This window comes from Dromiciops gliroides, chromosome 4 (assembly GCF_019393635.1).
Source record: "Dromiciops gliroides isolate mDroGli1 chromosome 4, mDroGli1.pri, whole genome shotgun sequence".
NCBI classification, from domain to species: domain Eukaryota; kingdom Metazoa; phylum Chordata; class Mammalia; order Microbiotheria; family Microbiotheriidae; genus Dromiciops; species Dromiciops gliroides.
The window spans coordinates 80,119,295-80,137,673 of record NC_057864.1 but is presented as its reverse complement, the minus strand read 5'-3'; the positions used below and the strand labels follow the sequence as shown (position 1 = coordinate 80,137,673).

The 18,379-nt window shown below is 38.0% G+C and overlaps 1 protein-coding gene across 2 annotated transcripts in view; it reads right to left on the bottom strand.

Moving 5' to 3' along the window:
- ODR4 (odr-4 GPCR localization factor homolog) overlaps nucleotides 1-18,379 on the bottom strand; it is a 51,462-nt gene that overhangs the window by 25,768 nt on the left and 7,315 nt on the right. For both annotated transcript variants that reach the window (XM_044005002.1, XM_044005003.1), the window contains 4 exons: nucleotides 16,965-17,060; nucleotides 14,357-14,463; nucleotides 4,949-4,985; nucleotides 529-669 (listed from right to left, as the gene is read on the bottom strand). In XM_044005002.1, coding sequence (XP_043860937.1) covers nucleotides 529-669; nucleotides 4,949-4,985; nucleotides 14,357-14,463; nucleotides 16,965-17,060 — 381 coding nt within the window. The remainder of the gene's footprint in view (nucleotides 1-528; nucleotides 670-4,948; nucleotides 4,986-14,356; nucleotides 14,464-16,964; nucleotides 17,061-18,379) is intronic.

Below are 18,379 nucleotides of genomic sequence, written 5' to 3'. Positions count from 1 at the left end.
GAATATTTACAGGGCAGCTAGATGGTGCAATGGATAAAGCACTGGCCTTGGATTCAGGAGGACCTGAGTTCAAATCCGACCTCAGACACTTGACACTACCTGTGTGACCTTGGGCAAGTCACTTAACCCTCACTGCCTCACCCCCCCCCCCCCAAAAAAGGCCATTTTGGGGCCTTTGGGGCAGCTAGATGGCTCAGTGTATAAAGCACTGGCCCTAGATTTAGGAGGACCTGGCCTCAGAGACTTGACACTTACTAGCTGTGTGACACTAGGTAAGTCATTTAACCCCCATTGCCTGGTCAAAAAAAAAAAAAGTAAATAAAGAATATTTACCAAATATGTGCAAGAAACAAAAACAACAAAGCCCTAATGGTTAGTTATCTCTGTCATCAAAGCACTTATAATCTGCACGGAAAAACAAGACACAGACACAACAAATCACTGAGTAATGGTGTCAAATAATGGAAATAAAAGACAATACACTCAACAGTTATTTAGTAATATTATATGTGTTTTTAAATCTATTACCTTTGTATTTTTTTCAAGGGGATAGCTGGCGGTTGTAGTTGAAAGTGGGACATGAATGTTAACATGAATTGTGCAATCTAAAGAAAGCCACGAAGTAGATAGTCCATTTTGATATTTCCAGTCTGCAGGTTTTGCTGAACTCTAGATGTGATGAAAGGGGAAACGAGATTGAAAGATAAAAATACACATAAAATGATGCACTTCAAATAAAAATATATTATGGATCAGTAAGTTGTAAAAAGCATAACTTTGTCAGATTTCCTTAAATATAACATTTCTGTTCCAAAATGAAAACACAAAGTAATTCTTACTATCTATATTTCTCCTAAAGTCCATTTTTAGCTCTGAGAGGTCTTGGTGCCTAGATTTAACGAAGCAGAGTTGTTACCAGAACCAAAGTTTCCAGAGTTTGAAGCATGTATTAATATTCCTTATTCTGTAAGTTTTATTATTGGCTCTTCTGTCTCAAGATACAACAGAGGAATGAAGGTAGATATGAGGCTGTCATGTCAAAAGGCACTATAGCTTCATCTCGCATAAGAACCCTACTTCTAACTTAATAACTGGAGTTTTACATTTGGTACATATTGACATGTATTTATTGGTACATACTGACATACTGACATATATGTCTACCATACCAAAGAGCCTACGGCTCTGAAATACTGCAATAAATTTCTTAACTTTGTAAAAACAAGAGCCCAGGAACTCTTACTCTTTTAAGTATCTCTAGTAGGGGTATAATGCCAATGTTAGACTTCTTTAGCATAGAACACTTTATCCTTTAACATGTTAAAGAACTTAAGGACTATCAGAATGCCAAAATGAGGTAAGAGATAGATTCTATTTTCTGTCTATACCTGTGTAAACCAGATATACATTTCCAATGCCACTCCACCAAAGTAAACTACTGTAATCAGCTTTCTCATAAGTAGCCATTTAGGATAAAGACCTAAATAGGAAAAAATGATGTACTTTAAAAAATAATTTTGTTGGATTTCTAAAAAATAAATAAAAATGGGGGGCAGCTAGGTTGTGTAGTAGATAGAGCACTGGCCCTGGAGTCAGGAGGACCTGAGTTCAAATCCCACCTCAGACACTTGACAATTACTAGCTGTGTGACCCTGGGCAAGTCACTTAAACTCCAATTGCCTCACCAAAAACAATAAAAATAAAAGTGATACTTCTGTGAATTAAAAAAGTCCAAATGAAATTGCTTTATAGAAGTATTATTATTCAAAAATTATATTACAAAGCAGCTCTAAATATTTACAAGAAATATGAAAAATATATATTTGAGTATATGTATCTGTGTGTATGTACACAGGAATTATCATTTGTGGACTCCTCCACATGGTGAACATGAAAGCAGCAAAGATGTTTGAAATATCACTCTAACAATAATGCATTATCTGATTTATTGACAGGCCATATCTTCATCAGTAAAATGAGAAGGCTGATTTCTCCAGTCCCTTTTAACTCTAGATCTTGTGATTCTTTTGCTTTCATGGAACTTTAAGGCTGTCTGAACAATTTCAGCATACCTCCATAAAATGGAGATCGTTTTATCTTTCTTTTTTTTTTGCGGGGCAATGGGGGGTAAGTGTCAAGTGTCTGAGGTCACATTTGAACTCAGGTCCTCCTGAATCCAGGGCCAGTGCTTTATCCACTGCATCACCTAGCTGCCCACTTCGTTTTATCTTTCTGGTAGTTTAGACCCAGACCTTTCTGTCAGATAAAGCTGCAAGTGAAACTTTTTTTCTAATAAAATAAACTATTATTAATATAAATACATAACTTCTTAATCTTAGTACCTCCCCCTGAGACTATCCCCCAATTTATTGGGTATACAGCATGTTTGTACAGTTATTTGCATGGTGTCTCTTCCACTAGACTGTAAACTCTTTGAAAGCAGGGACTGGCTTTGTGTATATCCAGTGCTTTGCACAGTGCCAGGAATACAATAAACAATAAATGCTGAGTGACCAAAAAATACTGGACTTTTAGAGATATTAACTAGCAGTGCATGACTTTTATTTCACTAGATCTTAACTACTTCAACTGTAAAATGAAAGAGTGAGACTATGGGTAGGGGTGGGAGGGATGTCAGTGAATTACTACTAATATATCTTTAAGTACATAAAGGAATGGGTCTATTCTTGTATGTGGACTCATCTATAAAGCTTAACGAGCACAGTGCCTGGCATATACTAAGTGCTTGTTGATCATCTGATTTATCAACAAGCAAACTCTGTAAGTCTACTCACTAGAACCTAGGTTAGGTCATGCTGCCCCCCACCACTCCCGGGGTGCTCTCTTTAGTCAGTGATTCTGTTCAGCAGCATCTCACCTAACCCAAACCTTGCTCCTTTGATCTCCTTTCTCCCATCTCAGTCTCCTTTCTTTTAAAAAATTTTATTATTATTATTTTGCGGGGCAATGAAGGTTAAGTGACTTGCCCAGGGTCACACAGCTAGTAAATGTCAAGTGTCTAACTCAGGTCCTCCTGAATCCAGGGCCGGTGCTCTATCCACTGCGCCACCTAGCTGCCCCTTAGTCTCCTTTTAAGTCATAGATTTGTGCCCCCTCAGCATCAAACTGCCTTTTTCAAGGGAACAAAGTGATTAACTAATTATACTGTTAAGTTATGATAGCTCAAGATTTCTACTCTTAATTGTTAAGTTATAAATGGGTAATACAATAAGAATTTTCTGGAGACAAAGTATTTGTTAACCTTTTTATTGTATTGCCTTATATATTACATTATACAATTTAAAGACAATTGGTATAAAACCTCTGTCACCATATCTAATGCATAAATTGGCTCTTCAAAAAATGGTATTTTAAGAACATTAAAAACAAAAGGCCTAGAATCTAACATTAAACTCTTCTTCATCTAAAATTCTAGCATGGGATAGTAGAAAGCACCCTGAATGGATCTGATATCAAGAGATCTAGGCTCTAATTCTGGCTCTGTCACTTACTATGTCATATTCAACAAAGTGACCTGACTTCTCTAGGACTGTTTTCTCATTTGCAGAATAAGGGGTTTAAATTTCATGATTTTTAGTATAACTTTAACAGCATCTAAGCTACCAGAAACAGCAATGTCACTTTCAAAACTAATTAATAATTTGAAACAATTATAATGATCCATGTTCTAAACAGGAATATGCCACCTTTTAAACACAGTTTAACAAATCCTCTAACATTTTCTTTTTGTTAGAAATTCTCTTTGGATATCCCTTCTTCCTCACCTCTTCCTGCTTCTGGTTATGCTATACCGTAGTCAGAGTTTATATTAGAGTCCAAGGCAAAGCCAGTCAGGCATTCTTTCTAGTAACAGTATTCTGCTTGTCTAAAAGGCATGACTGTCCCCAGTCCCTCTTTCTAGGATTACAGACAGAAGTAAAGCCTGTGTCTCTGCATATACTCAGCTCAATATAATAGCTAAATTCAAAACCAAGTCTGACCCCTCAATGGCTGTTCTGCTTGTTTCCAAGGTCTTCTGAGTTTGCTTACCCAAAGAAAATGGGATTGTAAAGTTGCTATTTGACAATGCTCCACTCTTCAGTTTTCCCTGCCCATGTTAGCAGCTACTGTCATGTAAATGAAAACACAATGACACCTGGTTTCTACAATAGTAACATCATGTCAACTGGGGTTCCCTTGAATTGGATTGGCTTCTTTAATTCAATTTTTAACTTCAGCAAGCATTTGAGTAGCACCTAATATTTTTCAGGATCTGTGGAGATGTTGATACAAAATAAAAATTAAATACTCTTTGCCCTCAAGGAATTCACATTCTATTATGAAGAACCATGTACAAAGAAAATTCAGTATAAAATATGCATAAAGTAATTTCTGTGGGGCATACAGACAGGCTTCCTACGAGAGAGGAAGTGCTTTTGCACATTAGTTCTGAAGGAAACTAGGGGTTTCTCTCAGGTGGGAGGGGAAGGTTCATTCTCTTGCAGGGGATAGTCAATGTGGAGAGAGAATGGGAGATAAAATATTGCATATGTGATATAGCAAGCAGGACCATTTGAATGGAATGTAGAGAAAGTGAATGAGAGTAACATTACAATTGGCCTGGAAAGGTGGGCTAGAGATAGACTCTGGAAGCAACACAGAGGGGTGTGTATTTTATATAGTCTTTAAATCTAACATCTGCTGAAACTGTAGGTAATTTTTTCTTCTCTCTCTGATAATCAAAAATGTATTTTAAATATTTTTCTACAGATCTGAAATGTTTATAATCATTTTAATTATGTTCAAGTATTAAGTGGAACTCTAGTTTTGCATGTCAAAAGAAAAATAGGAGCCTGCTGAGGTAAAACACTGAAATTAATGACTAAAGCAGGATTTCTTTTTAAAGGGTTTCAAGATAAACTGGCTGGAGAAAAAATATTTATCTTACCTTTGGGTCACGGATATCATAACTGCGACAAAGTATTCTTGAATAATTAAGGAAATACAAATTAAGTAAATATTTGACAGAAACAGACAAAGGGAAAGGGATTAGTACTAACATCTATTTTAAAGTCAGATAATGCAACTTTAAATGTAAGAAGATTAGCATCATCTTTAATATGACTACAATAAAACAAATAATATTCTATAATGTTCAATTTTAAATTTTCTCTTCCTTATATTGCCTTGTTAAAATTACTGGGATAGCAAAGAAATACTTTAAACCAGGAAGAATGAAAATAGAAAAAGAAAATTATAGACCAATATCACTAATGAATGTCATTATGAAAATTTTAATTACAATAGTAGCAAAAAGAATAGAAAAAATATAGACTGTAAAACATCAAGCACTATGAACAGACTGGGCTTATACCAGGAATGCAGTCAGTTCAAGATCAAAAAACTATAAAACAAATATACTTCTTTAAAAGTACAACAAAAATCATAAGATTATTCCAATAAATTCAGAAAAGCTTTTGACAAAACATAACACCTATTTCTATAAAAGACACACACACACACACACAAACACAAGAATAAATGAATTTTTCCTTAAAATAGCAATATCTATTTAAAACCAAGAGCCAGAATTATATGTAATAGGACTTTCCAATAAGATCAACAGTAAAGATCAATGATAAAGTGTCTATGATTTGATATAATGTTAGAAAGGCGAGCTACGGGGACAGCTAGGTGGTGCAGTAGATAAAACACTGGCCTTGGATTCAGGAGGACCTGAGTTCAAATTCAGCCTTAGACATTTGACACTAGTGACTACTTAACCCTAATTGCCCCGCCCCCCCAAAGGCTAGCTACAATAAGAAAAAGAAAATGAGAGCTTAAATTAAAATAGGCAAAAAAGAAACAAAATCAAAACTTTTTGCAGATAATATGATTCTTCCTTAGAGAATCATAGATAGTAAACAGAAACATTTAACTTCAAGAATAACTTCAGCTAAATTTCTAGATATAAAATAAATCCATATTAGTCATCAGCATTTCTGTTCATTACCAACAAAACCCAGCAGGAACAGATAGAGAAATTTCACTTAAAATAACTATAGAATGGGGCAGCTAGGTGGCGCAGTGGATAGAGAACGGGCCCTGGAGTCTGGAGGACCTGAGTTCAAATCCGACCTCAGACACTTGACACTTACTAGCTGTGTGACCCAGGGCAAGTCACTTAACCCCAATTGCCTCACCAAAAAAAATAAATAAATAAATAACTACAGAATGTGTAAAAATACAGTCTACTTGCCAATTCACACAGAGGACCTATATGAGTACAACAATAAAACACTACTTACAGAAATAAAGATAGATCTAAATATGTAGATATATTAAATGTTCATGGGCAAGCTAAGCCAATGTAATAAAAATGACAATAGTTCCTAAATTAATTCATGTATTCGTGCCATACTAAACTACTTGTAAAACTATAAAAAATAATGATAAAATTCATTTGGAGAACAAGAGATCAAGAATTTCAAACAGAAATAATGAAAAAAGAGTGGGAAGAGAATCAAACAGTAACCAGATCTCAAACTACATATGATCTTAGCCAAAAAGACCTTACTAAGGAAGAATCCTTAAAATGATCTGATACTGCATTTTTAAAAAAAGAGAAAACTGGTGGAATACATTAGGTACACAACATACAGAAGCTAATGAACTTAGTAGCCTAGCATTAGAAAAACCCAAAGGCCATAGATACTAACCAGGGTAAGAACTTCTGATAAAAAATTCCTGGGAAACCTAAAAAACAGTCTAGCAAATTTATGTTTAAAGCAACATCTCACACCATACACCAAGATAAACTCCAAAGGGAAACATGACTCAGATATAAAAGGTCATGTCATAAACAAATTAGAAGAGCAAGAAAGAAATTGTCTTTTGGATCTTTAATGGAAGAGTTCATAAACAAAGGAAGGAGAGTGAAGATGACAAAAGATAAATCAGACAATTTTGATTACATAAAATAGGTTTTTTTTGCACAAACAAAAACAATGCAGCCAAAATTAGACAGAAAATAGCTAATTAGGGAAAAGAAATCTTTGTGGCAAGTTTTTCTGAAAAAGAGAGTTATTTCCAAAACTGACTCAAATTTCTAAGACTAAGAGCCATCTCCAACTGACAAATGGTCAAAGGATATGAACAGTTAATTTTCTTTTTTTTTTTTTAATTTTTTTTGAACAGTTAAAATTTTCAAAAGAAGGCCAAGCTATCAAAACCATATGAAGAAAATTCTTCAAATCACTTATTAGAGAAATGCAAATTAATGGCACTCTGAGGTTCTACTCCAAATCCATCAGGTTGGCAAAGTTGATTTAAAAAAATGACAAATGTTGAAGGGGCCAATAAAACAGACACATTAATGCATTAGTGGAGCTATGAATTAGTCCCTCCTGTGCATATACTTTGATCAAGCAAGACCCTACTAAGCCTATAATTCAAAAGTAATAACCAGTATTAAAAGCAAAAGATCAAAGAAAGGAAAAAAGACTCACATGTACACAAATAATTACAGCAGCTCTGTTTGTAGTGACAAAGAAGTAGAAGCCAAGGGAGTGAACATCAATTAAGGAATGGATGAACAAATTACATGAATATTATTGCTTTATGAAATTACAAAAGGAATGGTTTCAGAAAAAACCGTGTAAGACTTGTATGAATTGTTTCAGAATGAAGTGAACAGAAAAAGAACTATATATAAAATGATGATATTGTCAGGACAAACAACTTTGAAAAACTTAAGAATTCTGATCTATATCATGACTAACCACAATTCTAGATAACCAATGATGAAGCATGCTATCTGTCTTCTGACAGAGAGGTACTAAATGCAGAATGAGACATACAATTTTGGATATAGCCAATGCAGATGTGTTTTCTTTGATTTTACACACCTGTTACATGGGTTTTTGTTTTCTTTTTTTCATGTTGTCTTCTCCATTAAATTGTGAGTTCCTTTAGAGCAGGGATTGTCTTTTGCCTTTCCTTGCACCCCCAATGAATGGCACATAATAATGTTTAATAAATACTTGCTACTGACTTAAATTTTCAGTGGCAGTTGGGAAATGGCAAGAGGGAGAGAAAAATGCTTAATTTTTAAAAATGTTTTCTAGGGGCGGCTAGGTGGCGCAGTGGATAAAGCAGCAGCCCTGGATTCAGGAGTACCTGAGTTCAAATCTGGCCTCAGACACTTGACACTTACTAGCTGTGTGACCCTGGGCAAGTCACTTAACCCCCATTGCCCTGCCAAAAACCAAAAAAAAAAAAAAAGTTTTCTAAAAAAGCACACTAAAGTAGGAAGTATGAAATAGGAATATGTGAACACCTACAGTACTTGAAAGGTGTTCCACAGTCAAAAAAGAATTTCAAAATTTATTTGGTGGCACCCAGGAGGTATCACAGTGGATAAAGTACTGGGCCTGGAGACAAGAGTGAGTTCAAATCCAGCCTGTTACTAGCTATATGACTGGGCAAGTCAACCTTTCTGCCCCAGTAGTTTATTCAACTGAAAAATAAGGAAAATTTCAGCACTACCTCCCAGGGTTATTTGTGAGGATCAAATGAAATGTCTGTCAAATGCTCTTCTCTTCCTTTCTCTATGTGAAGACAAAGAATAACAGAGGTGGAAGGGACCTCACATACTATATGCACTCTTGACAGAATACATTAAAAATGAGGCAAGGACTGTTCTGTATCTTGTCTGTGTGATCTCAATACCAAACACTGTAGCTTGCACATAGCTGATACTTAATAAATGTTTGTAGAATTTAACTACTTTGATCAAAAACTCATAACATTGGTTAGAACAAGAATTACTGGGCACCCTGGATGGGATTAAGTCCATCACCTGAGTAAGAATTCCCTTTTTAAAGGTAACTGGTCAAATAAGGAAAGTGGCTGAGGAGACTCACATGATAAGCTCCTTTTGTCATCTGCCCTAAGGCTGTGCAAAACACTATATATGTGTCTATTTCTCTAGGTTCTGAAGTTAGTAGAACCACCAGGCAAAAGCCCATCAGCTAATGCTAATTAAACTTTTAATCTACTAAAAACCAAACAAACAAGTGGTCATCTAGTCTGTGCTTGATGACTTCCAGGCATAGGGAACTAACTCACTATACATCCATCCCTTTCCCAAGAAATCCTTATCATTTCCAAATAATTCCAATTGTTAGTAAAGGATTTCCTTATATCAAGCTGAAATATACTTCTCTACAACTTTTATCAATTGCTTCCAGTTCGCCTTGGGGCCATCCAGAATGAGGGAGAATGGGCAGATTACATTACAAAATTACAATACTTAAAGACCAGTACTCAAAGGCAACAATTTTGTCCATGTAATATGGAAAATGGGATCTTCTTACTTTATTATCTATCTTTTGGAGTAAAATTGCAGTCACCTTGAAAATTTCAAAAGTTATATATATTCTTTTTCTTTAAGTGCAAGTAATCCCAAACTTAAAAATAGGTTATTCAGAAATACATTTTCCCACAGAACCAGCGTAAGGAATAATGGTTAATTTCTCAAAGTATCCCACAAAAGTTTGGTTTTGGGGGGGGGGGGGTTGTGTGGTTTTTGTTGTTATTGTTGTTTTTGCAGGGCAATGAGGGTTAAGTGACTTGCCCAAGGTCACGTAGCTGGTGATATGGTGGGAAAATGGGATACGGGTTGGTGGGAGTAGGAAATGGGGTTCTTAGGAATTCCTCTTTAAAGAATTACACCCTCTTGCACACAAAACTTAGTTAGAATAAGGTGATAGTTTATTTAGGAGCAAGGGAAGGGAAGGGGAGGGGGAGGGAAACCATGAAAGAAATCCTTGGACTTTTCATGGGGAGATTTGGCGTAAAGCACATGGCTCAGAGGTACCAAATCTCCCCGTGAAAAGTCCAAGGATTTCTTTCATGGTTTCCCTCCCCCCACCCTTCCCTTCCCTTGCTCCTAAATAAACTATCACCTTATTCTAACTAAGTTTTGTGTGCAAGAGGGTGTAATTCTTTAAAGAGGAATTCCTAAGAACCCCATTTCCTACTCCCACCAACCCGTACCCCCTTTTCCCACCATATCATCTGGCGCCCGAATGTTGTAGGGACAGGGGATTTTCCTCTTTCCTCTTAGCACACAAAACTGGGGGGTGGGAACCTCCCTTCTGGGTTTCCTTTCTCCCTCTCCCGCCTGACTCAACCTCCCGTTTGAGTCACAGAGAGGTAGAGAGAGGGTCAGCTTTTGCACTCGACAGTGGAGGGCAGCCTGAGTCTCCCTCCCTTGCCGAAAGCTCAAACAGACGTCTGGACCACGCTTGACACAGAACCTGGAGGTAAGGCCCTACCTTCTGGGTTTCTCTTCTCCCTCTCCCACCAGAGTCAACCTCCCGTTTGAGTCACAGAGAGGTAGAATCGGTCGGCGTCTGCACGACAGCAGAGAGCAGCCTGGGACTCCTAGATGTCCGAACCACGCTCGGACTCTCAGACTACACGTTTCTGGGTAAGAACATTTATGCTTATGTGTCTATCCCTTACCAGCTCTCTGCTCTTGGTTCAGACTATTCTCCTTAGACAGTAGCTATGGGACAGAAAGGGAATGTTCCGAAAAATTCACCTTTGGGGTGCATCCTAAGAGGTTGGACTAAATTGGAACTTAAAAACCTGAGAAAGAGGTGTATGATACATTTTTGTAACAATTTATGGCCACATTATCCTCTAGGAAGTGAAGGAAATTGGCCTGTACACGGCACCCTTAATTATAATACCATTGTGCAATTTGACAAGTTTTGCAAGCGTGAAGGGAGATGGACAGAGATTCCATACATATTGGATTTTATGAGTTTAAGCCAGAAGTCAAAGGGAAAGGATGAGGTCCCCTTGCCGGTGGAGAATCACCGCAAGTCCAAGCAATTAGCTAACCCTTCCAGCACCTACTCTGAGACCTCAGCCTCCCCTCCTCAAACTACCTGTTTCTTGTTCCACTCCTTCTCCACCTGCTTCCGTACCTATGGGTCAACCACAGTCATATCACTCTATGACTGAGACCTCTCCTTGCCCACTGGCTGATCTCAGAACCAATTCCCTGTGCCACACGGGGAGTGGATATCAGTCTCCTTCTATCCTGCTCTACCCCATTTACAATCTGGGGGAACTCCAATATGTTCCCATTTCTCCTGTTTTTTCCATTCAGCCGACCCCATCTGCTTTACCTAATCTGCAGTCACCTATGGCTATCTCCCTTTCCCCATCTCCACCCATGCTGCAGCCAAAGACTGTTTCCCCTCCTCCACCTACTCCACAGCCAAAGGCTGTCACCCCTCCCCCACTGGGCCCTGCGCCCAATCCTCTGTCTCCACCTGAGCTATCTCCCCAACCCAGGTCCTTACCAGTGTCTCCCACTGCTTCCCTGCTTCCATTAAGGGAATTTCCCATTGGGAAGGGCACAACAGTAAGGCATGCCCCTTTTTCTATAAGCAGGTTATCTCAGATTAAAGAGAAATTGGGGAGCTACTCAGAGAACCCCACAAAGTTCATAGATGGCTTTAAGTCTGTGACACTGGAGTTTGACCTTTCCTGGACCGATTTGCAAATTATTCTTGCCAGCTGTTGTACCCCTGACGAGAAAAAACAGATTTGGGACCCGGCGGTACAAGTTGGGGATGAACACTCGCAGGTTGGAAATTGGGTTGGGGTCCCTGGATTTACAGCTGTCCCAGTCATAGAACCGAGATGGAACTATGATAAGAGGGAAGACAGGGCTTGTAGAAATCACATGGTCACCTGCCTGGTTGAGGGAATGAGAAGGGGGGTTAAGAGACAAGTCAATTATGGGAAGATGAGGGAGATAACAGGGGTCTGATGAAAATCCTGCTGTCTTCATGAGCCGCTTAGCAGACTCTCTGAAGAAATATACCAACCTAGACCCCCAAAAAGATGTAGGAATAACTGTCCTCAATATTCATTTTATCAACCAGTCTGCTCCTGACATTAGGAGAGAACTCCAGAAGTTAGACTGGGGTCCCCAGATCCCATCCTCACAATTCCTTGACATTGCTTTTAAGATTTTTAATAACAGGGACCTTGCAGTAGCCAAAGAGAGAGAAAAGATGGCTCATGCCCGCTCCATAGACCAAGATTCTATAATAGCAGCAGCCATCACCACATCTGCTCTCCTATGTCTTTGTCCTCAGGGCAGCACCCAAGAGATCGGCTCTGCAGCTTGCTCTCCTGACCAGCATCGTGTCAGGCCTATGGCCAAGCTGGACATAGGAGGCAAGTCTAAGAATGGTTTTGGGGCGACCTCTGTCTTACTCTCTGGTTCAGGTCCTAGCATGCAATCAAGACACAAAGTGGGGATGGGATAAAAGGACCCTTAATGTAGACAGACACTGCCTATCACAGAATTAGGCTTGAACGAAGTACCTATTTAAAAGAAAGAGCTGATCCTGAGACAGCCTGCAACTGGTCTGGTATCATTATCAGTGTGCCTTCCCCTCACTATCACTCTATTACAACATCTCCATGATATCTCTCACTGGATGAGGGACACACGTGAGCAGCTTTTCTCTCCTCATGCAGGTTCCTGGAGTTCTTGGTTCCTTTCTTGGTTCACTCCCTTCATTCCGATAGTGATATTAGTCGTTGTTCTTCTAATCTTTGGCCCTTGTCTCTTTAACCTTTTTGTTAAATTTGTCTCAAGCAGACTCAAGGCTTTCAACCTTATGGCAGCCACTACCCCGGCCTACATGCCTCTTCACTCCCTGGACCAGGCCCATAATGACTTCTGCTGTACCCCCAATGATTCAGGGACATCTCTACATCCATAACCAGCAGGAAGCAGTTACGGAAGATGAGACCGCTGCCCTTTTTCCCTAGATATAAGAAGGGGGGAATGTCATGGGAGGATTATGGGCCCTGGTCACCCCAACAATTCTCTGGGGGGTTCAAGGAACTTTTTCCTTGAAACCTCAGGGGTTTTCCCTTGAAATCAAGTAGGCCTCTCCTTGAACACAATCAAGGACACACACACTCACCTAAGGGAGATAAGCGGCACAGATTGAACTGAGCATGCTCCAGGATCATCACCCTACATTCCAGTCATTCTAAGCATCTGGATGAGGTAATCCAGGAGAAGACCACCTAGAATCGCCCATCAGCAGACTGCTTAGACCCATCAGGACAAAGTTGACACCCACCACCAGATCTCTCACGAGGTATTCTTCCAACCCCAGTGCAACTCGGGAAGACCACCAGCCCCTGACGCAATAAGAGACTCTTACCCACCCCCATCTAAACCCTATAAAATGGCACCCCACAAGTTAGCCAAGGGGGGAAAGTGTTTTGTTCTGGCAAAACCTTCCTCCTGGCCGGTTTCTCTTGTACCCCAATAAACCTGTTCTCTTATTCCTAATTAGGTCTTGTGCCAGAGTGTAATTCTTTACAGAGGAATCCTAAGGACCCACGTGCTTTCTCTTATCGGTTTCCCCCCCCCCCCATATCACTGGTAAGTGTCAAATGTCTGAGGCTGGATTTGAACTCATGTCTTCCTGAATCCAGGGCTGATGCTTTAACCACTGCACCACCTAGCTGCCCCCCAAAGTTTTTTTAACCCCCATATATAATACTGTTTTCCTATGGGAATATCCAGGGGGCAGGTAGGTGGTACAGTGGATAAAGCACCGGGCCTGGATTCAGGAGGACCCGAGTTCAAATCCAGCCTCAGACACTTCTGTGTGACCCTGGTCAAGTCACTTAACTCCCATGGCCCCACAAAAAAAAAAAAAAAAAGAATATCCAGAAATTCCAATTCAAGAGACCAGTTCCCCTTTGGTCCTCTTCCTTCTCCCCAAGGGGAAGGGGGGGGGGGAACAATGGATCCCTCTAGATACCAGGAAGTTGTAAACTATAGATATATGAGAAGATAAGCCAAATACTTTCTCCTTTGTGCTTTAAGATTTGCAAAACACTTTACAATTATCACACAATTATCAAGATAAGGTTAAGTGATTTGCTGAGGATTACATAGCTAGTTAAGTGAGATAGGATTTGAACTCAGGACCTCCTGACTCCAGGTCCAGTATTCTATTCACTTTACCATTTAGCTGCCTAAGAATTGGACTAAATTAAGAAAGAAGGGACAATTTTCCCCATGAAGGTCAGATCCATGGATCTTTCAATTGTCCAATCTCTAGGTAGGTATTTATAAATCAGACAAAGCCTATATATCAAGTATTCTTACAAAATTATACATAGTGTGTACAATTTTATAAATAATGACATATGAAGTGAATTTATGAAGAAGTACACAGGAATATAATTTCAATAGCATATTCAAATAGTAAACACCCAGTGTAAAAGATACTTTTTTGTAGCTGAGCAGACATGAAGTGTGACCCGGTCTGAGATGTCATCTTCTGTGAGATTCCATAGTCTCTTTTTAGTTAGAGATTTTTCCACAGCAAACACTAGCTGAGGAAGAAATAACAAATAAATTATTCCCCCCCTTTTCTTAACATATCATTGTATGTCAATGAATAATGATAAATGAAATAAGGATTTCAAGTACTGTCTACTTTGGACTCCATTCTTAGGGATAAAAACTGATTATTTAAGAGCATTCAAATGATTCCAATTAAATTATATTACTTTCATCTAAAATAGGTTAAACAAATTAATTTTAAACAAACAGCATTTGAATAAAAAGATAGGAAAGAAATGTTATTGCAAATGAAATGAAAATTAGTTTTGACTTGAAACATTTTTTTTCCAAAAGTACTTTATTAGAATCCCATTGTATAACTAAAATTCATGAAATTCCAAAAACTTCTGATATAGGTTATATTTAAAGAGCCACACAACTTTTCATGGAAAAGGGAAAAGTGTCTGACTCTATGTCGCCTGTGTGACATGGCTGAGGAAACAAAGGTTCAAGCTTCCAAATATATCAACTTAAGTAATGCATACCAATTGTATAACAAATTCAGACCAAGCCTCCTGAGCTTGGCAGTAGCCCCTGAATACAGGGGAAAACATATTTTTATGCATTAAAAGAAAACAATTAACAGGATATAAACCATGATACAGGATTAGGTAATCTAATTTCTAATTGGAGGAAAAATTAAGGGCTTTCTAAATTGTGAGGGGGGAAGCAAATAGGTGCAATTCCCTGAAATCAGAAAAAGAAGTGTTCTACTCCCCTCTAAGTGTCCGTATTCAATCAAAGGAACAAGGAAATAGTAACCAATTGACCATTGCCAGTTTTCAGATAAGGCATATGGGTTGCTTTAGATGTATAATTATGAGAAAAATCCTTGCATCAATATTTGGTTGATTACGTTTCTGGTTAGCATAATCTAGATCCTTATTTAAGGGTATCTTAGAAACATGTAGAAGTGGTCCAGCTTCAAATCCATACAGGGTTAAGTTAAAATAATACAATAAAGGTTTCTCACAACTCCCAAAATTAAAGTTTTCTCACAAGACAGAAATTGGACTAGCCCCATAATTGAACAAAAAGGGAACTGAGCTATTCAGAATTGAGTCACAAGATGGAGTCAATGTGGTTCACTCAATTCCCCCACTTGTCTACCTGATATTTACAGCAATGCCTGGGAATCAGTGCTCTGGAAAGTTTGGCACATGTATACTGCTAGATAACATTTGGTAATTCAAAAAGGAAATCCCTTAACTTGGGGCTGAAAACCCTCTACAAATTGAAATGAACCTACCTTTCCATCCCTATTTCATGTTCCTCTACTTCATTACCTCTAAGTTCCAGCCAAATTGACTTATATATATAGACTCAGCTTTCCACCCTCCAAATGAGGACCCTTTCCTCTCATACCTAGAATGCCTCCCTTTGTATTTGCAGCCTCACCTTACTTCAAGGCTCAGCAGGGATGCCTGTCACAACCTCAATATAAAGCCTTCTCTCACCTCTCACCTATTAGTGGTCTCTCCTTCCTCAAATATCTTTTTTTTACTTAACTGCATATGTGCTAATCACCACAGTGGATTATAAGTCCCCTGAAAGCAGGGACTATTTCATTTTAGTTTTGTATCCCAACAGGGAACCCTGCACATAGTAGGCAAGTATTTAAATGTATGACTTTGTGAAGCTGAAAACTGAGGCCTCACTTTACTCTGTATTATTTATTAATTACTGATTTAGAATTGTATCTAATCACTGAAATCAGTACTTAGGAATTAATTTAAAAGACAGTTGAACTACTTAACATGAGAGTCTCTAAGATGGCTTGACTTTTTTTTTTTGGGGGGGCAATAAGGGTTAAGTGACTTGCCCAGGGTCACACAGCCAGTAAGTGTCACATGTCTGGGGCTGGATTGGAACTCAGGTCCTCCTGAATCCAGGACCAGTGCTTTACCCACTGTGCCACCTAGCTGCCCGCTTGACTTCTTTATAAGAGTTCAACTTCCCCATTTCTCTCGGTTACAGTCCAGACTCACTGAGTAGACATGGTCATAAGATGTTCTGTCTGGCTATAAGCCTAGCATATGTACATGGTCACTGACACAGGACTTGCTAGCGGATGTTGACCAACTTTGTGTTTTCCCCTTACCACAGACTTTGGAAATACCCTTTTGCCAGCAAGTCAGTTTGATTATGCCATATGTAAGCCCACCCTACACCTTTCCCAACTATAGAAAAGACTGCTTTGTCTGCTCTAATGCATTCTTGGCCACTGAGGGGCTTGGGGATCTCACTTATTGGCAACTGCTAGCCTTGATAATAAATGATCATGCTCTGAACGTTGAGCTTCAGGTTTTTTTTCATCACAGATTGTTATAGAAACAACCTGCAACTAGATTTGAAAGCATAAGTATATAATTATAATCCAAACCTGTGAGCATTATTCAAATACTATCAGTGATCATCATACAAAATTGTATTTAATTAAAACAATACATACCCAAACCATATGAAGAATTGTTCATATGTTGGTACCTACCCTGCGTAAGGCATTCTGAACATCTTTCCCAAGATCCGGAGTAGTAATAATAAATATTCCAAGAACTAATAAACCTCCAGGTAGCATCCTAGATACCTAAATAAATTAATTAAAATATTAACTAGCATAATGATTTTTCTTTATAATCAGTTTTCCTTTTTATTTGATATACTATTCATTCATTCTTGCATCCATTAAACAAGTATTTATCGAGCATCTACTATTTTAAAGCATTGTCTATGGTGCTACAGAAAACTGATGTTATATATCAAGAAATTTAGAATAGCCAAGTATGCTAAAGCCACTGAGGTTCACTGTCCTCTAAGTATTTTGGAATATACTTGTCATATATATGTAGTTTGGAATATATGTGGTATCCATGCCATGGGACCCCTTATAATTAAAACCACCTTAGAATGAGATATTTCAAAATTAAATAAGTACATACAGTAAAAATATACAACAAACTTCGCTTTACAGTAAGAAATAATATGATGAAAAATACTGGAGTGAAGTCCTGGTATTTCCTTCTTTATCCAATTAAAAATCTTAAAAACCTAAGACTATACTGCTCTCAAACGAAGGAAAGATCTTTGTTTATTGAAATACTCTGATCTGTTAATGACTAAATTCAAAATAAAGAAAACTTTAAAATAAGCTTAAGATTTTTTGAACTTTCAAAAAATGTTAGTTACAAGCTGGTAGTAAAATGGACTAATTTTCTCATCTATTTCAGAAAAATGGTTGAATTTTATTGTATATTATAGAAAATCCTCTTGAGTTTTCCATGTTAAATTTCAATGTAACCTTAGCATTTATTTTACTTCCAAGTTTTGTTAGCAGTGCTAAATAACAAACTTTAATCCATACTAACACATGTGCCTTTTGCATATATAATCTAAATGTACCATTTGGATTTGGAATACATCATACAACTTTTGTGGAGCAGATCTGCCATCCTAACTAGATTTTTCTTATACCAATGTTTCTATGTCCTCCACAAAATTCTACTCCTATTTCTCATTATGACATACAGATAACACAGGGTTCTAGAAGACTATGCCAATGAAATCACAGCTCTGGCAGGGTCTACTTTAATGGAAAGGCTTCAAGTATCATTCCTACAAAAACTATATCTGCTTTCCAAAGAACAGCCTAAAAAAATATGAAGAGACTCTTCACTAGTAAGCTCATCATTAGGAGATGAATGTACATGGTTAAGGGTGAGTTTGCACAGACTAAGCACACTACAGGGGGCAAGGAAAAAAATTTAAAAACAGAGTTCTTGGAGAAAAGAAAGAAGCTGAACTAAGATTAAAGTGGATACAAATAACCCACAAGGTACATAAGATATATATGAATAAATCAGAATCAAAAACATTAATTATATGTGCTGACAGTTTTTTAAAGTTGAG